The 21,743-nt window shown below is 57.6% G+C and overlaps 1 protein-coding gene across 1 annotated transcript; it reads right to left on the bottom strand.

The window, feature by feature from the left end:
• Nucleotides 1-7,655: 7,655 nt before the first annotated feature.
• Nucleotides 7,656-21,142, bottom strand: EFNA2 (ephrin A2). Its single transcript, XM_079771095.1, has 4 exons — nt 20,360-21,142; nt 11,151-11,464; nt 9,502-9,567; nt 7,656-9,029 (listed from the first exon to the last, which is right to left on the bottom strand). Exons 1-4 carry the CDS (start codon nt 20,503-20,505, stop codon nt 8,908-8,910), a joined length of 648 nt encoding a protein of 215 aa, XP_079627221.1. The 5' UTR covers nt 20,506-21,142; the 3' UTR covers nt 7,656-8,907.
• Nucleotides 21,143-21,743: the final 601 nt, after the last annotated feature.

Raw genomic sequence — 21,743 nt, 5'->3', positions numbered from 1 at the left:
TTCTCAGGCCGATGCTCTATCCACTGAGTCAGACTGGCCAGGGCTGGATTTGCTCTTAAACTCAGGGCTATGCGACCCTGGGGCTCACAATTCAGGCCTTGGGTCTCAGACCTCACTCCCTGACCCCCTATACGCCTTCTCACATCCCCACCAGGCTGCAGGGGTGCTGAACAGTCATGGATAGAATGGGGGGCTGTGGGGAGCTGAGAGCCAGTGATACATCCCCACCCCACACCCCTCATTGCCAGGTCCCCATCCAAGGGACTTAATTCCGCCTGTCACCAGGACTTGGGTCGCCTTTATTTATCTGGTATAGATACGTATTTTAATTCAAAGATCTGCTAGCCAGCACACTGACTCCTGGGGTGCCCCACCAACCCCCACAACCCAGCCTTGCTTGAGGAGGGAGCACTGGAGAATGAGGCCAGTGCCTCCAGCCCTGCCTCGCTGGTGACAAAGAGCACTTGATGTGGAGTCCATGCCCAAAACATACTTCAGTCCTTCATCCCTCCCTGAAGGTGGGCGCTGAAACTCAGCCAAGAGCTTCAGGAACCTCTCTGTGCCTCATTTTCCCACCCTGGCCACAGGGTGTCTGGAGCGGAAGCCTGGCCTGTGCAGGATGAATGATGCTAATAATGGCCCCGAGCGGTGCTGGGTCATTAACACACGGCTGGGATATTGCAAACCATAACTCTGGAGCACCTGGCCGCCTGGCCGGGAGGGCGAGGCAAGGGGCGGAGGGGCTGGCTGGGCATGGCTGAGGGGGTTTGTGGAGGGCCCATTCAGGGGTGCCCGCCAACGTCAGGATCATAACAGGCTCTAATTTTCACCTTTTAAGAAGGACCCACAAGGACGGCCCAGCAGCCCCACCTGCCTGCTCAGGTGCCCCTGCCAGTCCTTCCAACTCCTCCCAGCCCACTTCAGACTGTTGTTGCCAAGAATAAATATTCTGAACCTGAGCTGCTTACTGTGCTGCTGAGGAGGGAGGTCCAACTTGTCCCCTCCCACCCCAAGCGTAGGGGCGGCTCAGGCACCCACCTCAGGGTCCCAGCTGTGGGGCCTGGGGCTGGCCTGCCCATCTTCTAGCCTCAGCTTTCTCATCTGTACAGTGGGTTTCAAGGATTGCTGAAGGGTAAACTGAGGCCCAGAAAGGAAAACGCTTGCCCTGCCTGTGGGGACCCCACTGGAGAAAGAGGCTGAGTAGAGGAAGTGGAGTCCTGGAGGGGGAAGGTAGCTTGGCCAAAGCTTGCCCCAACAGTGGGAGACCAGAGCTCGAGCCCTCAGTTTGTAAATGGGGAAACTGAGGCCCAGTGCACAGAGCTGGGACCTGAAGGGTGAGAGGCTCTCTGAAGGAACAGAGCGCAGAGAACAGTCTCTGCTGGGAGGACCAGCCCAGGGAAAGGCGCTGGCGGAAGAGGGACGACACGGGCGCGGGGCAGGCCCAGCCTGGAGACTGCAGAGGGAGGAACCAGCCCCTGAGGCGTGGGGAGGGCGGGACCTGCAGCAGAAGTGGGGCTTTGTCTTGAGGGCTCGGAGGAGTTACCACAGGGCTTTGAGCAAGGGGAAAGGTTGGGGGGGGGGGGGCAGAGACATTCTCAGGGGTCCCCGCCCACCTAAAATTCTTTGTTGGGGTGCCCCTAGCCTCAACCCAGGCTGCCCTGCGCCCCCCCCCCTCTTGCCCCTGCCAGTCTCAGTAGCCACAAGAGGATTTTAAGCACTTGGAGCCCACAAGTGGGTGCAAGGTGAGCAGCCCGTTCTCCAGCCTGCCCCCTCCTCAGGCCAGAACAACTGCCTCTCACCTCCTCTGACTCCCCCAGGCCCCCTTCCGGGCTGGGACCACCTGCCTGCCTCCTGCCTCAGTCTCCCTCTTGTCCAATGGGCAGCTCCTCGGTATAGTCAGAAATGGATCACGAAAATGCGCATGTCATGAAAATAAGCATGGAAGCCGGCACTGGGTGAGGCTTGGAGGTTGAGAGGGGCTCACATAGGCGCCATCAATAACACCCCCTTACCTGCCTCCACCTCTCTGCACTCCATCAATGCGCCCCGGGGAGCTGGAGCCCCAGAGGGACGTGGCAGGAGGGCTGGGGAAATGACTCTCCTGGAACCTTCCTCCACTCCAGGAGTCGGACACTGCGGCCCCAGGCCCAGAGAGGCAGTCATGAGCCAGCAGTGGGAGTCCTGGACTTGAACCTGTAGCAGCTTCTACACCCCCAAACCCATCCGTGAGTTGAGCCAGAGCTCCCAGGGGAGGGCAGCCCGGGGTCCCCAACACAGCCTGGCCGGCTGAACCAATGAATGCTTCCTAACAGAGGCGACAGGAAGACTGGCTCCCTCCACCCAGGCCCGCTAGTGGTTGCGGGGAGGCCTGGTCTCATGCCCCTGGGGCTGTCTGAGGCCCCGCTCAGACTCAACTCCTGATCCCATTGAGGCCTAGACTCACCCTGGATTCATTCACCCCCTGGACCTGATGGGGCCTCAGTTTTCCCACCTGCACAGGAAAAAGGGTCTCCCGGACCACTCAGTGTCCCCACCATTAGGGCCCACTGATCATCTCTGGACGTCTCAGCCTCCATTTCTGGATCGATAGGTGGGGGGTGTCAGGGCTGTAGGGGGGGTGGCCCTTAGGAGTCTCAGCAGGGGGAAAGGCAAAGCCAACAGGATTCTGCTCCATCATCTCACGACAGTGCAGAGGCACAGAGGGCCCGGTGCCCTCCTGGATGACAACTCCTGGTGGGGGGCAGCCCCGGTCCGCAGGCTCAGCCCCGGTCCACAGGCTCAGCCCCGGTCCGCAGGCTCAGCCCCGGTCCGCAGGCTCAGCCCCGGTCCGCAGGCTCAGCCCCGGTCCGCAGGCTCAGCCCCGGTCCGCAGGCTCAGCCCCGGTCCGCAGGCTCAGCCCCGGTCCGCAGGCTCAGCAGCCCTCCACCTGCAATCCACTCCTCCTCCTTGGCCTCCAGTCCTGCCCCCGCCGCCTCCTTTGCTTGGCTTTCCAGGCCTCCCCTCCCTCCCAGCCTCTAAAAAGGTGGAGGGAAGACATACCTGAATTGCCCTTCAGTCTGTTCTCTGTGCCTCGGCCGATCCTACCACTTGGATTGCTCAGCGTTCCTCGCCCGTGGTCCACACCCAGCCCTAATGATCATCACCTGTATGGTTCTAATAATGACATGGCCTGTCCAACAGCTGTGAGGAGAGATGTTGTGTGTGTGTGTGTGTGTGTGTGTGCGCGCGCACGCGCGCGTGTGTGAGAGAGAGAGAGAGAGAGAGAGAGAGAGAGAGTGTGTGTGTGTGTGCGCGCGCGCGCGCGCGCGTGTGAGAGAGAGAGTGTGTAGGAGGGGCTCCTGCCCCCCCACCATGGTCTCTGCCCCATCGGCCACACCAGCCCAGCTGGGGCCACTTAATTTCTGGCTTTTGAGTCATCTCATGGTGATTTATGGCGCCTCAGGGGCTCCAGGCCAAAAACTCACTTTTTATTTGTTCATTAATGGCCATCCAACCACCTGCAACCTGGACAAGGGTCACCAACACCGTGGCCTCTTCCCATGGCCCATAAGCCACCCAAATGTGGTGGAGCAGGCCTCACCACCCTCACCCTGACGCCACAGACCGAGGGAGGGCCCAGCTCTGGCTGCACTCAGTAGGCGCTCAGTAGATGCTTGCTGGGGTTGCTGACATTGACACAGGAAATGCAATTCTCTTTTCTGATCATGCAGCTTCCACATAAATATATACAACATTCATGCATTTAAGCATTTAGTGAGCGCCTGCTGTGTACCAGACATGCTCTAGGAACTGGGGACATAGCAGTGACAAAGACAGACAAAAATCCCTGCCCTCGGGGTTGCCTGGCTAAAGGAGGAGACCATAAGAAATTTAGATAAATAAAGAAACTATGGGGCATGCCTGAGGGCTGATGAATAAACACCAGAGAAGAAAACCATGCAGGAGGCAAGAGAGGGGGTTGGGAGGGTCTGAGGAGGGGCATGTGAGGAAAGCCGAAAGGAGGTGAGGGTGTCCAGGCAGGGGCACCGCTGGAGCAAAGGCCTGGGAGTGGGAGGTGGGAGCTTCCAAAGAGTAGGAAGCTGTTGGGAGGAACAGGTGGGAAGACTGAAGCTGCTGGGACTGTGGCCTTTCCTCCGAGTCAGGGGAGGGGGAGGGGGGCCCCCAGTTCTGTGGCTGTGGTCAAGGGGCTTGTTCCTACCCCTAAAAGCCAGTCCTGGGAATGAGGGGTGAACCCCTTCCTTCCTGGTCACAGTGGGGGGATCCAAGCACAGGGCCCAGGGATGTAGACAGGACACTAGGGGCCCAGAGAAGGAACTGGAGAAGGGGCTGGGGGCGTCTGTCCTGTGACTGAGGGGCTTGTCCCTCCCCCACACTAGGATGGCCATGAAGCTGAGGGGGCCCACGAGAGAGGCATGGCTCCACAAGAACAGCCAGAAGGGCAGGGAGAGCCTCAGACTCCCCGCCCCCCTCCTGGATTCCCTGCCCGAGATGGGGCACGGAGAGAGGGAAATAACTTTCCTCTGGAACCTCTAGGGTAGACGAGGCTCCGCACAGAGGCCACATACCGACAGCCCCAAACCGATGGCCACCCGGGGCCTTCAAGTGCCTCTGTGTGGCTGGGGTCCCCAGCCTGGGGAGTGAGTAGCCACTCTGCACATGGATGGTGGCCCCTGAGGCAATGACCAGTGGCCATTGAGGGACAGGAGTGGTTTTAGAGAAACCCGGGCTCCAAATGTGTCTGGTGGTATATGGTGTCTGGGGTTGTGCAGCACATGGGTATGTATGCATGTTTGCACACGTGGCAAATGACAAGTCTGAGGGGAGACTGTGGCCAGGCACTGGGTCCCAGTGATGCCCCAACGGACCAGGTCTCTACCCTCGGGGAGCTCCCAGCCAGTCGGGGAGATGGACAAGAATCAGAGATTTGACAGCCAGGGGTGTGGGGTGAGTGGCCACTTGGCCAGGGAGGTCAAGAGGTGACCTCTGACCTGATCTGAAGGAGCTGAGAGGCGGGCAGTGATGTAGCAGGCAGGGGGCACAGCAAGTGCCAAGGCCCTGAGCCAGGACACAGCTATTTCTGTATTTATCCAGCCAAGAAGACGTTTGTGCTAAAACTGTCTCAAAAATAATAAGTGGTTGTCATATTGCAATTTATAAATGTATCATATTGCCCTGGCCAGTGTGCGCAGTGGTTAGAGTGTCGGCCCACACACCGTAGGGTTGCAGGTTCCATCCTCAATCACGGTGTATTTGGGAGACAACCAATCGATGTGTCTCTCTCACATCGATGTTTCTCTCTCTCTCTCTCCCCCCCCCTTACTCCTACCTTCCCTCCCACTCTAAAAAAAAAAAAAAAATCAATGGAAAAAAGATCCTCAGGTGAGGATTAACACACACAATAAAAAACTAATAATTTAAATAATAATTTAAAAATCCTTGTAATTGCTAAAAGGTGGAAACAACCTAAAAGTCTTCACCAAATGAACAGATAAACAAAAGTGGTCCATCCGCACACTGGAATACTACTCAGCCATGAAAAGGAGCAAAGCACTGACGCTCACCGCAGCATAAATGGACCTTGAACACATGGTGCTCAGTAAGAGAAGTCAGACACAAAAGGCCACACAGCGTGGGATTCCATTCATGTGACATGTTCAGGACAGGCACATCCAGAGACAGAAAGTGGCTTCATGGTTGTCAGGGGCTGAGGGTGACTGCTGATGGGGACAGGTTTCTTTTAGGGGTGATGGAAGGTTCTGGAATTAGATAGGGGTACTGGTTGCACAACCCTGGAATATACTAAAAGTTATGAAGTTGTGCTTTAAATGAATGGATGGTGTGGTATGTAAATTATATGTAACTAGGGGCCCAGTGCACGAATTTGTGCTCCTTGAAAGGAACTGTGGGCCGTGAGGCTGCTGTGCGCACAGGGGCAGGTCTCAGCCCATCCTCCATGCCCCTGCCCGGCCCCTCCTGCCATGGCCCCCTGGTCCCCTCTCTGCCGCTGCTCCCACGCACTGACAGCGCTGACAGCGCCAGCCCTGCTCCCACCCACCATGGAGTGATTGGGGCCTGCGCCAGCAGCGGATGCGAGCGGAGGCTGCTGCCCCGATTGCCCCTCAGGAGTAGGGGGAGGTGGAGAAGCCCTGAGGGACGGTTGGGGCCAGCAGCAGCTGCTCACACCTGCTGACGACACTGAGCAATTGGGGCCACAAGTGGAATTTTCAGTAACCAACAGAGGCTCACCCCGATGACAGCAACCAGCACCCCGCCTTGGTCTGGCACTCCCACTCACCTGCTCCACCATCCCATCACGGCTGACGCCCACCATGGTCCACATGCACCCCCTGGTGGTCAACACACATCATAGTGACTGGTTGTTCTGTTGTTCTGACGGTCTATTTGCATATTAGGGTTTTATATGTATAGATTTTTTTTCCAAATAACAAAATCAATGTCAATTGCTAAGATTCAGCCCCATGATTCCTGCATTTAATTCTCTCCCTCCAGGTCCCTCTGACTCTGTGGCTGGGTTGGAGCCTCGAGGTCCTCACTATGTGGTGGGGGACCCTAGGTTTTCCCTCATGGTACTCAGCACACTCCATCCGCTGCCACTGTGCAGGGGCAGGCGGGGAACACACAGGGGTCTTTGTGCTGTTCGTTGGCCTCATTAAGAGGCAGCCCCCGTCACCGAGCTCAGCACGGCCAAATTCATTAGTTGAGAGCCTTCCCTCTCGGCAAACTATACCCAAGACACTGCAGTCCCAGGGAATAGCACCAAGGCATGAGCGGCCTCAAAGACCACAGACTCTCAGCCCTGCTGGGTAGCCCCCAGCCTCTCTGTGCCTCCGTCTAGGGCTAGACTGGGGAGAAGGCCCCTGGGACTCCACAACCCACTGACCATGCCTTTTGCAAAGCCAGAGATTTAGAGAAGCTAAACTCCCCTGTTCAGTCCTGTGGCAGTTAGGGAAACTAAGTCACACAACAGAGCTTGGTAATGGAGATGTCACAGAATTTGGTTTCTTTTTGTGTGTTTTTTGTTAATTCTCACCTGAGGATCTTTTTCCATTGATTTTTAGAGAGTAGAAGGGAGAGGGAGAGGCAGAGAGAGAAAGAGAAACATCAATGTGAGAGAGACACATCAATTGCTTGCCTTCTGCATGCGCCCTGACCAGGGATAGAGCCTGCAACCGAGGTACGAGCCCTTGACCGGAATCAAACCTGGGACCCTTCAGTCGACGGGCTGATGCTCTATCCACTGAGCCAAAATGGCCAGAGCCAGAATTTGGTTTCTAAGAGACCCATCATGTGCTCCAAGAGACACTTAATAAGCCCCTGCTGCATACTCAGAGCCCGCCTGTCCTCCCTCCATCCTCCCAGGGATCCCTGGGGGATAGGGGGCTTGTTCCCATTTCTCAAAAGGGGGAAACCAAGGCCCACGGGTGGCAAGGAAGGATATAATGCCCCATAAAATGCTTATTCTAGGGCCTGGCCTAGAAGATGCACAGAACAAAAGAACCAATCATGATCATCCCCAGATGTCCTTCTAGGACACCCTTCCCTAGCAAGGACCTGACTCCCAAATTACTAGCTCAAAGCACTCCTCCGAGGGTCACCGGCCTACCATAGATGCACACACTAGAGGTTTATGCTTATTTTATTATTAAAAAATACAGAATCCAAAGTTGATTGTGACCGGAGGGGGGAGGCCCCGTCGCCAGCTCCAGGCGTGGCAACACCACCACCCACGCCAACCCCTACAAAAGGTCCCCCAGCTGGCACGCCTGGCGGTCTCCCAGCAGCTGTGCACCATATATATTTTTATAGAATATATATAAAACACAGATCGGGAAAGGTGGGTAGAAATATGAAATCTGTATAAATGCGCCGTTTGCTTCATTAAAGTGTCTTTGGGAGGGGGGTTTCTTTTTGGCAGGTCCACCCCCCCTTTTTGTTGTGTCCTGTTTTCTTTTTTCTTATAAACATTATTAGTCACAGAGTAGAGGAAGAGGGCTCTGACAGACGAACAAGCTTATTGCAAAGTGTGGCTTCTACTCTAAAAAGTCCACCCACCCTCCCACCAAATTAAAAGATCCTCCTGAAGATGTGAGGGAAAAAAAGAAACTGTCCAGTTCGTCCTCAGGAATACAGTAAAAATAAACCACAGTATATACTTCCTGGCTCTATTTACAGAAATGTAAGGTCTTCTTGGGCTCAGGGGTGATCATGAGAGGCTGTGGAACACAGTGGGGAGCTGTGATTCGGAGTGGGCAGGAACTCCAGGGGCCTCTGGTGAAACAGCGTGGGTTTCCACTCTGGGAGGCAATCACCAGGCGTGAGGAGAGTGGGGCTGAGGGGACGAGAATCTGAGGTGGGTTCAGCGTCCTAGGCCAGAATCCAGGGCTCTCACCTTTACCCTTCTGCCTCATACTGGCCTATCCTGGAGCATCTGGGGGGACTGCAGTGGTCTCCAGCCAGGACCCAACAAATGGAGCACCCAGACTAGGGGTTACCCATCCCCATCCCCCAGGGAGCCAAGGACCACCCCCCAAACTAATGTGTTTCCTTTCAAAGTCACTGGCGACAGCAAGGAATAAATTAAATTAAAAATTCAAGCCTTTCTGATCCAACCATGAAAAATAAACAAACAAACAAAAAACCAACATCACTGATAAGTTTCTCAGGTTCTCCAGTGCCCCTGATGAGATGGGCTGGCCTGGGGCTGTACTGACACCCAGCCCCTCGGGCATCAGGGGCTGTTGGCTGTCCCCTGTCATTGGGGCTGGTTCTGGAGCAGGTAGACACCCCCCTGTAGGTGGGGGCAGCACCAGGCGAGGGAGAGCCAGGCGTCTCTATTTGGTCTTGGATTCGGTCGTCCAGGTGGGGCCGGCATCATGTGGGCCAGAACTAGGAGCCCAAGAGGGTCCAGAGTACTGGGACAGTGCTGAGGAAGAGCTGACAGCTGCCCAGGCTACTGCACGAATTATTGCTGGTGAAGATGGGCTCAGGGGCCTCATACAGGGTCTCGTCTGGGGGATAAGGAGACAGAACAGTCAGCAGCAGCCCAGACCCCTCCCTAAGTGGCCACCCCTCCATCTGCTTCCTAGGGCTTATCCAGACCTGATCATTAAATGTCTCAACCCTGGCACTCGGGTGAAAGCTGCAGGAGTCCCCTTGCCTCTGGGTGTGGCTACGGTGTTTCAAGAGCTCAGAACACAGGCCCTTTGGTCCATCTCAGGAAACTTCCCTGATGCCCACACCTGGGGGTTACGGCCTCAGTGAGGTGCTTAGCAATGGGCTTCAACCTTCACTCTTGAAGGTCTGAAATGTCCTCATTTGCAGATGGGGAAATTGAGGCTCAAGGGCGAGCCTGCCCTTGCTGAGGTTGTGGGACTTCCCAGGCTGTGTTGTGATCATCCCCTGACTCTACTGACCGCTCAGTGGATTCTCAATGAGGACACAAGGGTGTCCTGGACCCTGCCCGACTCCCTGAGTACTTACTGGTTGGCCGCACATAAACCTTTAGCCGAAGGCAGGGCCGGTCAACAGCATTGGGTGGTGTGGCAGCTAGAAGAAATGGGTTGTGAGTTAGTGGGGCAGGGGGGTCTGGGTGGCCAAGACCTCCATGCACTGTAACCCCTTTCCCTAGGCTGGTACCCCATCCTTGACCCCAGGTGGGGATCCACCCATAAAACTCCTAATCATACATCAAAGCCCCAGACACAGTGCCCCCCTTATTTCCCAGAAGTCCTCCTGCACATGTCCCCTGACCCTCCCTTTGCTGAACTCTAGCCTCAGAAACTGGAGGTGTCTGTGTCTAGCTCCATCATGTACAGAGCAAGGTTCAATGGTGATAGATAAAAACGTTTGTTTTCAATTGATCAGCCAAAACTCAGTATAACCAAATGATTAACATGGGAGCAAATCCCTGCTCTCTGGGTTACTGTTAACAAATCACCCCTTATCTGGGCTTCAGCTGGCACACAGTAGATACTTCGGAGATGATTATTTCCATCTGGGAGACAATAGAAGCCAGTTACCCTGGGAGGGAGTCTGATTCCACTTCTCCTGGAACCCACACTACATAGGTCATATGGAAGTGGAAATACACTGGTCTCATGCCTAAAAAGCCACCATTATTGCCCCCTGCTTCCTGGCCAACATGACAAGGGCCCTGGAGCGGGGAAGGGGTGGTGCCACAGCTCAGCCACGAATCTGAAGGGAGGGGGCTGGCAGGGAGCACACATGTAAATAGTTATGGGCACCCAGAGCTACAGCAAGCCTTGACCCCACCTGTCCTCTCAGACGGTCCTCTCGTCTTTGGCTGCCACCTCTGCCCCAACCCCCAGAAGCCCCTTACTCTGGGAGATGAAGATAAAGAACAGATAAGAACAATAACATTTGTCACAGAGACAGGACAAATAATTACAATGATTGTCTTTATGAAACTCCCATCTCAGAAAGAAAATGTATTTTTTCTTGTGTTACAGGATTTAATTTAAACACCTTCTTCCCCCTGCCTCCACCCCTTTCTTCCCTGAATTAAAAAGGAAAAGTCCAAACAGAGCAGAAGAGGAGGAAAGGGGGCCTGGTGAAGTTTAACCTGACACAGCAGGAGCCGGAATGCCGAGGAGCTGGGTCCCTTCCGGCAGCAGGGGTCGGTGGTGTGGCAGGGGTAGGGCCGGGGATCCCTGCCCAAGCCAGGCTGTGCTGGGCAGAACGAGGGCTCTGCTGTCTCCGCTGGCTTAGACAGGGCTCCCCTCTCCCACTAGACTCGGTCTGCTTAAGTGTACCCCCTCGGTGCTTTGGGGGGTTGGGCAGCGTTGGTCTCAGTGTGGGACAGACTGATGGTGGGGTCATCGGCTCCCCCAGAACAGAGGTCCAGTGGCTGATCCTGAGGCTGAGGTCATATATACATGTGGTCTCCGCCGCGCTCTGAGCCTCAGTTTCCCCATCTGCAAAATGGGGACCCTGACAGTGGGCCTCCAGGGCTTGCTGGGAGGATAACGAGACCTTCCAAGAGGCTGACCTCCCACCCCAGGACAGAGGCCAGCGCGGGACAAGGAGAGGGGGCCGAAACCACGCCCTGGCCTCCCACCCCGGGCCCCCGCCCCTCCTGGTTCCCCGGCCCGCCCCGCCCGCCCACTCACAGATGTAGTAATACTCGTGGCCCGGGCGGAACTCGAAGCCCAGCGAGAAGGGCGTGAAGAGCTGGAACTTCTCGGAGAACTTGAGCGGCCCCCCGGGCGCTGCGGGCCGGTTGCACTCCCAGCGCTTGAAGCCGCGCTGCCGGTGGTCGCAGGAGGCGTGGCCCTCCCCGTTGACCATGTACAGCACGTAGTGCTCCATGCGCTCAGCCGGCGGCAGCGGCGCCCCGTAGTGCGGGCAGTAGATGTCCAGGTAGTCGTTGATGCTCACCTCCACCGTGTAGCCGCCGCGGTCGTCCGCCGCACCCGCGTGGAACCTGGAAGCGGGGCCGGCGGTGAGCTCGGGGGCGGGACCAGAGAGCAGAGCGCGGTCCGGGGCAGTAAGTTCGGGGGACGTGCCAACGCGGGGGCAGGGGCCGAGGGATGGAAACTGAGGGGCGTGGTCTGCGCGGGGGCGTGACCAGCACGCGGTTGGGGGCGGTCTTAGGAGACCGCTAGGCGGAAGCTAGGGAAGGTTCGAGGGTGCGAGCCCACGGTCCCCGGGCCGGCACCCACCCCCACCCTGCAAGTCCCTGGCCCAGCAGACCGGTCAGCTGGCAGGCGCCTGAGCCCGCGGCCTCAACGTGGTTGGAGCTGAGGGGAGGGACCGCATTCAGGGTAACATGCAAACGAGCACGTACCAAGGGATTCGGAAGCGCCTACACACACACACACACCACCCCCACCCCGCAGGCCCAACATCTGGGCCCCTCTTGGCAAACAGGCTTCACACAAGCTGTTCCCCCACCAGGAAGTCCTTCTCCAGGAACATTACGGCTTGACTTCGACACCCCCTCCTCCAGATAACCCCCTCTCCTGCCCATCAGATGCAGCCTCCTTGGCTTCCCTGCTGCAGATCCGCTGGCCAGGAAGGCCCCAGGCGGCCTGCGGACACAGGCCCAGAGTTCTGGCCTCTTCTGGGCAAGCTCTGCCTCGGTGTTCCCGCAGGCGGTGGGGCGCAGAGTGAAGAACAAACACCTCAGGCACTCCCTCGGCCTAGCTCAGAGGTGTCCTGGATTCGACTCCCAGCCCTACCCCTTCCATCCTGTGTGACCCCAGCTCGGGGGCCTCGGGATCAGGCAGCTGCCCCCCAAGTTCCTGGTCACTGCACCCGGTTCCCCCACCCATGACATCTCCGCCTCCCAGCCTTGCCAGGGAGGTCCCTTTAGACTGTCGGGCAGCCGAAGCCCCTCTTGACCCAGCCTTGTCTTGGGAGCATGGAGGTCAGCTGAGCCAGAGACCGGCAGCTCCCCTTCCATCACCGCCTCGGGTTACAGCACCAGCAGCTCTTAGATCTTCCAGACGTGGTCCCCAGGGTCCCTGTCATGTGAACGCAGCCTGGACAGAAGGGGACGACAGGGGGCCTCCCAAGAGGGGCTTATTAGCACATAAAAAGCCTAAGCGAGTGTAGGCTCCCTCAGGCTGCCCCTGTCTTCTCCCTGTTCAGGCAAGGAAAAAGACGCGGCCAGGGTGGGTGGCAGGGAGGGTGCAAGCTGCAGGGATCCCAGCCCCGCCACTGTCTCTGTACCGACCCTGCTAGCAGCCCCAGCCCGTGGGAGGGAGCTCTATGTGACCCCCATGCCAGGAGCACTAATTGGCACAGCTGGCACCTGAGGGGGCAGCAGAATTATCAGATGGTAGGGGCTGGCCCCCTGAGATGTTGCACCAGGCAGGGCAGGACCCCCCAGAAGTGGGAATGAGGCAGGCAGAAGACCCTGCTCACTTGTGCCTCAGCTTCCCCATCCATCACTACAGCAGTGATTTCAAGTCGGTAGCTAAGATCCAGGCTCACAGAATTCCTGGGAACGGGAAGGAGCAGATTTTCCCCAGCCTCTTCCCCATTCTATTGGGTTTGTTCAGGGATCAAGAACTCATTCCACCTCCACAGAGGTGGGAAGGTTTTTGTAGAATACATGTGTCTGGCAGCTGGCCTCAGGAAGGGGGATCAGGCTGGGACCAGGGTCAGGCTGAGACAGGGTCAGCTGGGACCAGGGCCAGGCTGAGACAGGGTCAGCCTTGGACTCTGCCCATCCCTCAGGCTGCCCCAAGGCTGTCCAGGCGTTGTCTGTCCTTCAGCGCCTTGGGCTTGATTGATGCAGAAGCTGCTCTAGGCTTTTTGAAAAGTCATTTTCACTCCTTCCTGGCCCCATTGAAAGCCCCATTGATCAGCCAATCGATGGCAGCGGCAGCCAAGCACCCACTTGGGGACTGGCTAGTACGTATGCAGGGCCCTGTAGGGGAGACCACAATGGAGGGGGTGCCAGGCTGGAAGGGCTGCCATCCTGGCCCCCAATGCCTCTGGGCCTCAGTTTCCCTTCCTGTCCCTGGCACAATGCCCAGGGATGCACACATAGCCCGAAAGAGAGCCTGGCTTTCTGCAGGGCTTTCTTGAGACCAGAATGGACTTGGGAAAGTGGGGCCACAGCGTGACCCTTTCTTCCCCCTCCACCTCTGTGTCCATTACGTTTGACCCCCCTCCCCGCCCCCCGCCCACTGCCCCAGATGCTACCATCATTCTCTCTTCACCTTCTGAAAAGCACTAGAGACCAAGGCTGCTTTCTTTGCTGGCTCAGAAGCCAGATATCTGCACCCCACCAGGTCAGCCGGTCTCCGTGTCTCCCAAAATCCAGGGCTCTTTTCTGAATGTCAGTCAGACTCTGTGAGCCAATGGCTCCAAACTCTCTCCACTGCTCAGAATAAAACTGTCCTCCCAGGCCCACAAGGCCCCGGGGGGCCCTGACAGTCCCCTTGTCACCCTCTGCCTGCCTTCCAGCCACACCAGCCTCTTGGCTGTTCCTGTTCCCACCCCAGGGCCCTTGCACACACTCGTCCCTCTGCCTGGAATGCTTTTCCCTGCCTCCCCAACCTTATCATGTATCTCATTACAATATCATCATAGTTTTACCTCTACTTATCCACTGTCTGCCCTCCTGGACAATGAGGGTTGGCCTCCTTTTCTGCTCCTTCCTGGTGACCACACAGACCTTATACATATTTGGTGCTTAATACATATTTGTTGATCAAAGGCCAAGGATTCAATGTGTTAGAGTCTTGGGGAGCAAAAAGTGGCCTCCACATGGGAAAGAGAGGTGTGTCCCAGGAGAAGCCCCACCCCCACCCCCCTTAAGTGGGCCATTTTCCCCTTCCTGGATTTAAAGTAGTGACAGCCTTGCCCTAGCTGGTTTGGCTCCATAGAGCAATGGCCCTTGGACTAAAGGATTGTGGGTTTGATTCCTTCCGGTCAAGGGCACATACCTCAGTGGCAGGCTCGATCCCTGGCACCAGTTGGGGCATGTGTGGGGCAAGTGTAGGAGGCAACCAATCGATATGTCTCACATCAATGCTTCTCTCTAATTCTCCCCCTCCCATCCATTCTCTCTAAAAATCAATGGGGGGAAAAATATCCTCAGGTGAGGATTCACACACAAAAAATAAAATAAATAAATAAATAAATAAATAAATAAATAAATAAATAAATAAAATAAAATAGTGACTGCCTTGCTGTGTTGGCATTCCCAGTTCCAAGTTGGCTAGCAAGCCAGGGTAGGCGCCTCACCCTGTTTGTGTGTGAGAGAGGCCCAGCCCCAAACCTGAGCCTGGTGCCTGGTTCCTGGTGCCTTCAATACAAAGCTTTCATTTCCTCCACTGGCGCCTTAGCTTGATACGAAAATACTCTGTGGTTACAGCAGATAGAGGAGAAATACTCACCAAGGAGTTAGTGACTGAGTTGGGATCTTTCCTAGGCAGAGGGTTCCCCAGGCTTTCAGACCTCCTGCTCCCTCCCCCACCCTCACCCTCACCAGCCACCCCTTTGCCTCCATCTAGATCACCCTGCCAATGTCTGCTCCTCCAGGCAGCCCTCCCAGCCCTGGGTGGTCCCTCACCCACCAGGGCTCCCTGTCCTGGCCTTCATGGCCACCCCAACCCTGCCAACTGCCCCCTCTCTGCAACCACCTGGCAAGCTGCTACTTAGCTCCAATTGGGCAATTGTGAAGTCATTAGGAGCTATTAGCAAAGCAACTAATTAAGGATCTCACCCAAAATGGTGGGGGCACTTCCCAGACTGGAAACTGAGGCACTGGTGAGGTGGGTAGCACGCCCGGGCCCTGGGTGCCCATCTGGCACCCTAGGGGGGCAGAGTCCACTTGTCCCTGCCTGCTGCTCCCAGTGAGGTCCCTAAGGCCTCAGTGCCCATCCCTAGGCTTTCCAGGGGCCAAAAAGACATATCTCCATCTGAGGCCTGGCCAGAGGAGGGACCCCCGGGGGAAATTAGGGGCCCAAGTAATGCAGGGTTGGAAACAACATGTATGGCCTTTTGGGTACAGGGGATACACTGAGTGCAGGGTGGGCACAACAGGTGGGGAGGGGACACAGAATCAGCTCTAGCCCTGGGCCTCAGTCTCAGTAAGACATGGCCCAGATGTATAGGCCTGTCTTCCCCCAGAATGCACGCAGTGTCCCTGACACTCCTTGGCCAGGCCCAGACCTGGTTGCCTCTTGGAGAGGGGTGATGCCCAATTGGGCCTGGCTTCCCCATGGCCTTGGATGACTCACTTACTCTGGGTCTGTGAAATGGAGGCACAGGATGGGTGGGTTAGGAAGCCGCATGGCTGGGGTGTGGGCTGGGTGAGGGGGCAACTTGACCCGTGCAGTGAATTAAGCCCTTTGAAGCCCACATCCTTGGGTTGACAGGGAGACTGAGGCATGGGAGACCAAGTGCCTACAATAACCAGGTGGGTGCAGGGACAGGCGTGTGCACCTGTAGTGAGGTCTGGCTGGCCACCAGGTTCAGACTGATTTGTGCTCACACATCAATCTGGGATGGGAGCAGCATGGTGGGGACAGCAGTGCCAGGGGCTGAATGGGGCAGTTTTGAGTCACTCCCACCTGGTGGGGTCTGAGCTCCCTCCCAGGTGGGGCATGGCTGGCCATGTCACCTATTCCTGGAACATCACTGTCACTGTGGATTTGGGGGCCTGCAGGCCCCTCCTCTTGCCCACAGGGACTGCCTCGGTTTCTCCTCTCTGTGCCCCTAAAGACTCCTACTGCATGCCCTAGCTGGTTTGGCTCAGTGGAGAGAGCATCGGCCTGTGGACTGAAGGGTCCCAGGTTCGATTCCGGTCAAGGGCACATGCCTGGGTTGCAGGCTCGATCCCCAGTGGGGGTCGTGCAGAAGGCAGCCGGTCAATGATTCTCATCATTGATGTTTCTATCTCTCTCGCCCTCTTCCTTCCTTCTCTGAAATCAATAAAAATATATGTTAAAAAAAAAAAAAAAAAAAGACTCCTACTTGCCAGCCCCCTCTTCATGGAAGAGACACAGGTTCAGAGCAGCCAAGCTGCCCACCTGAGATCACACCTAGGGTTCTAGGACCCATAAATCCAAGTCCAGGCCCTCCCACGGCCTACTGGACCCCACCTTCTGGCCCTAGGCCCCCAGACTCCAAGCCCCGCAAGCCTCAGAGGGTGAGTTTCTTTCAAACAAAACAAAAAAGCCTCATGCGGCAAAATGCAGCATTGCCCCTTCAGAGCCAGCTCCCCCAGAGGCCCAGGCAAGGCCAGCAGGGATGGGGATTGGGATAGAGGCCCCACACCTACACCACAGGAACATCCTCCCCAAACCCACATTTCCCACCAGGTCATTTGAGAGGAAATGTGGCCGCTGCCCACCCACCCTGTGGGTAATCTGGAGGGCCAGGGGAAGGTGGCAAGAGCCCGAGATGCCTGGTGGGGGTAGGCACTAAGCCCAGAGCCCCCACACCAAGGTTGGCACAGCTGGGTCTAGTCTGGCTGAGGTGTTCCAGTCAAGTGGGGAGTATGAGGGTTGGCAGGCGCCCTGCATGGTACCCGCTGTCAACCTCAATGGAACCCTCTACACCAGCGGTCGCCAACTGGTGGTACGTGGACCACTGGTGGTCCATGAGGTCCAAAAGGTTGGCGACCACTGCTTTCCACCACAGGCAGCATGGGACCCGAGGGATCTGGACAGGTCCCCCAGCAGGGACCCACCTGGCCCAAAGAGGAATTGAAGGGTGGGCAGGGAAAGCATACTGTGCCACCACCGGTGAGGCCCTGGGACAGCCAGAGCCAGACTGCACATGCAGACACAAACAGACACACTAAAGACACACATGTGTACACCACACACAAACACACACATTCTCCCCATGCGCAAATAAGCATATGCAGATAGGCATATGTACCCCCAGACACCACATACATTCCACACACAGACACACTCCTGCAAATGTGTGTTACACCCTCCACACGTGTGCACTCCAGGCATAATCACATAGACACATGTGCAAACAAGCCAGGGCCGCCATACATAGGTAGGCACATGTATCACCCTGCCACACAGACATGCACCTCCCAGGGTCCCTAGGACCCCCTGTATATCAGGATCAAGAACACACCTCAACACATACAATCACATCCTGCAGCCCCTGCACCCCCCATGTGCACAAATGCACACGTAGCCCCACACTCGGCCCATGGCCAGGCCAGGTGAGGGCAGCTGGCCCAGGACCCTGGCCCAGCCCAGCTAGGGACAGGCTCAGAGATACCAGCAAGGACAGCAGCTGGTGGGGGTGCCAGGGGAGGGTGGCTGGACTGGCGACAGGACCCCACCCTACGGCAGCAGTCGAGGTAGGTGCGAGGTTCCCGCTCCTACGAAGCCCGCAGGCCAAAGGAAATGACCTGCACCCTAGGAGAACATAATGTGGGAAACAGCTACACACCAACTACCTCAGTGCAGGTACCAGGCCCAGCCACGCGAGGGTGGCTGACCTCACCGCAATGCCACCAGTGCCTGTCCGTCTCCACCTGAGCACAGCCGCTCAGGCTCCTCTCTTCTCTCTGCCTGTCTGTCCCCGACTCGAGCTGCCCAGCCCTAGCTCTGTCCCCTTCCTCCCAGTGCCTTTTGTGTGTGCCTCTTCCAGGCTCAGTGACCCCACCCGCTCTTCTCGTTTCTGTCTCCTCAGCCTGCCACAGCCACCAGTCTCTCTGCTTTGACCCCATCCTTGGCTCTTCCAACCAGGCCTGTCTCTCATCTCTGCTCCTGGGACTGCCTCACTCTTCAGGCCTGCTCTCCGACCCTGTGCCTCTCCCCAGGCTGTGGTCCCTGGACTGGGTGCCCTAGGGAAAGTTCCATTCCTGGGTGCCCTCAGACCCTGAGGCCCAGCACCACCCCTCCTTCCGAGATACCCCATTACTGGGCACAGGTTCCAGTCCAGCCACCGCTGGGCACTAAACCTCCCAAGGGTCCCCAGGCACCAAGGTCCCCTTTGGAAGAGCCCCCAACTTCAGCAATGAATGGAGTCCCGATCTGGACCCATCCAACCCCCACCCCCATCACTAGCTGTCGGGGGGTCACCTCCCACATGGGACACCCCAGGCAGGAGGACGAGAGGGAAGTGAGAAAGGTGTGCCGGCCAGGGTCTGCACCAGACAAGCAAGGCCATCCCCTTAGGCGGCTCCTCAGAGCGGGGCTGTTGGGTCAGCAACAGCAGTGACCAAGTGCTAGCAGAGCCAGGACTGGGCACCTCCTTTCCCTGGCAGGATCCTGCCAGCAGCACAGCCCTGTGGCAGAACGGGCAGAGGGCTGCCCCAATGACCCCCATCTGTCCCAGTTCACCCCGGTTCGTCCTGGTTTGTTTGCAGCTCCTCATGTGTTTGGCATTTGCTAGAACAAAGGACAGGCCATGACAGGGACAGGGATTTTGGAGCTGAAACCAAAAACGTGGGCTGGGAAGCACTGCCCGCTGGGCTCCCTGCTCAGCCAACTTCAGGGAATAGCCTTAATCAAACCCACATGACCAGCGAGGCTAGTGGTGAGGGGAAGGGGTCCGAGGTGGCCTGGCCAGCCCGCCTTGGCATGGGGTCTCTATCCTGGGCTCCAGGTTTCGACCCTGCAGCTGGGCAACTGAGGGGAGTGTCTGGGCGTACTCCCTGCCCCCACGGCGGACACTGGCCACCCTTGTCCCACAGCCTGCCTCAAAGACTGCCCTTTATGCAACTTTCGGCCCAAAGACTTGAGGACAGCAGGGAACAGTGGGGGGACGGCAGGCTTAGACAGGCACATGGCAGGAATTGGAAATGAAGAGGAAGTGATCAGTGGCAGAGGGGCAGGGCGCTGGGAGGCTGGCCACCTGAGACCCCCATGGACAGCCCTGCCACCACGGGAAAGCTGTGCGACCCTGAGAGCTGGAGCTGATAATAAAGCCACGGGACCTTGGAGCCCTATCTCCCCTCGGACCCCTAGCCTACTCCAGCCGTCAAGACCCAGGGACAGCCAGAGAGAGGCTTCTGCTGATGTCCAGGATGTGGTCAGTCACCAGCAAACTTTTCTCATTTTGCTGCCCCCCAAATTCTACTCAGCACCCAGCACTGAGGAGGTTGTATAGGGAGGCAGGCAGGCAGGCTAGGAAAGAGGCCACCTGGGTCCCTGCCCCAGCTCTGCTCCCTTGCCATGACCTTGAGCCAGCTGCTCATCCCCTATGCCCCTCAGTTTCTCCCATCAAACGCTAGGAGGATTGGCGAGGGTATTACCAGTCAAGACTCCTGGGACTGACCCCCAGCTCCCTAGGTACCTCAGTCTCCCCCGACCTACAAAGTTTGGACCTGAAACCCCTAGAGTGCAGATGGACCTGGGTCAGTAGGAAAGTCCATTCCAACTTCTTCAAGTTATACTGGGGACCTGCTGGCAGGATGTACCTGTGGACCCAGGGGGCCAAGGTCCCCCATCTCCAGGTGCAGCTCAGTGCCAAGGTCCCGAGGGATCCCCACCAACTCTGAAAGGGGGTTACCTTCCCTGGAGAGCCTCAAGGATGGAGTCCCCCAAGTCTGGAAAGGAACTTAGAAAGCTGAACAGCTTCTGAGGATGCCAGGGGGGATCCCCAAACTCCCTGGGATGGCGGCGCTCTGGGACATGCAGGTGCAAGTCCCCCAAGACTGCATGGCAGTGGGGCACCCCGGAAGGGGAATGCATAAGTAGCACGAGTACCCCAAACTCCGGGGGTGCCGGGACTCCCTGGGGGCTCCCCGGGGACCGGGCACCCCCCACTCCAGAAGCAGCGAGTTTGGGGGACGGGACACCCAAGCTCAGGGTAGGGAGGCCGGGCCCGGGAGGGGGGCATCCGGGGTCCCCAGCGCCCCGTCCCCACCCGCGCTCACCTGGGGTTGCTGCGGTTCCAGTAGACTGCGTAGCGGTCCGAGTTGGCTCGGGAGGCGTCCTCAGCGCGCGCTAAGGGCAGCGGCGGCGGCGGCGGCAGGAGCAGCAGAAGTAGCACAGGCAGCAGCGGGCGCTGCACGGGCGCCATGGCCCGGGTCCGGCCGCCGCGCTCGCCGGGCCGCCGCCTGCCAGCCGTCTCCGCCTCCTCTGCTGCCGCTGCCGCCGCCGCCGCCGAGCAGGCGGGCGGGAGGAGGGCGCGCCGGCGCTTGGAGATCCCTGGACGCCCCTGCCTGGGTGCGCACGACCTCGGGCGCCGAGAAGTCAGGCGGCGGCGGGCGGGGCGCCGGGGTCGCCCCGGGCGCCGGCCCGGCCGCGCGGACTCTCGGAGCACGGGCCGCCGTCGCCGCCGCCGCACCCGCCGAGGAGGGGCCGGGGCTCCAGCCTTTGTCCCTCCCGAGCGCCGGGAGGGCCGCGGGCGCCCCCTCCTGCCGTGCCCAGGCCACGCGGGGGTGGGCGGGGGTTCCTGCCTCAACCGCGCCCCCAGCCCCAGCCAAAGCTTCCCAGACACCTCCCCCGTCCATGTCCTTGGTCTGGTTGCTTGGACCCCCAGGGTCCTGCTCCAGAGATCCCAACATCACCATGTAGCCCTGATCGAGGTTTCCCGAGTTCCTCTCTGTCACCTCCATTCAGGCCACCAAGCCCATCTGCAGAGCCTGGCAGTTCAAGGAGCAGGAGGAACAGAGATGACTCACCCCCATTTTTCAAACCAAAATCCTAAAACCAGGCTGAGCCCACTCCACCTCTCCAGTCACCTGGTGGAGGCTTTTTAAAAATATATTTTTTTATTGATTTCAGAGAGGAAGGGAGATATATTTTTATTGACTTCAGAGAGATAGAAACATGGATGAGAGAGAATCATTGATTGGCTATCTCCTGCACGCCCCCTACTGGGGATTGAGCCTGCAACCCAGGCATGTGCCCTTGCCCAGAACTGAACCTGGGACCCTTCAGTCCACAGGCCGAAGCTCTATCCACTGAGCCAAACCAGCTAGGGCACCTGGTGGAGACTTTTGCAGTCGGGCTAACCAAAGTCCACTTCTGCCCTCTTGGGAGCCCACAGGATAGTCACACCTCTTTGGACCCCTGTTTTTTCATCTAGAAAATGGAACAGGAGTCCATACCTGTGCACCTTCAGCAGGTAAGTCAACATGCAGAAGTCTGACAAGGGAAGAATGGGAAAGGCTGGGGATAGAGCCTGCAACTGAGGTTTGTGCCCTTGACCAGAATCGAACCCGTGACACTTCAGTCCACAGTCTGATGCTCTTACCCACTGAGCAAAACCGGCTAGGGCATAGCCGGTTTTTATGCATGCCACGGCCTCACCAG

Source organism: Cnephaeus nilssonii, assembly GCF_951640355.1.
Source record: "Cnephaeus nilssonii genome assembly, chromosome: 5".
Taxonomy (NCBI): Eukaryota; Metazoa; Chordata; class Mammalia; order Chiroptera; family Vespertilionidae; genus Cnephaeus; species Cnephaeus nilssonii.
The sequence above is the reverse complement of the archived record's forward strand: the minus strand, read 5'-3'. Positions and strand labels throughout refer to the sequence as shown.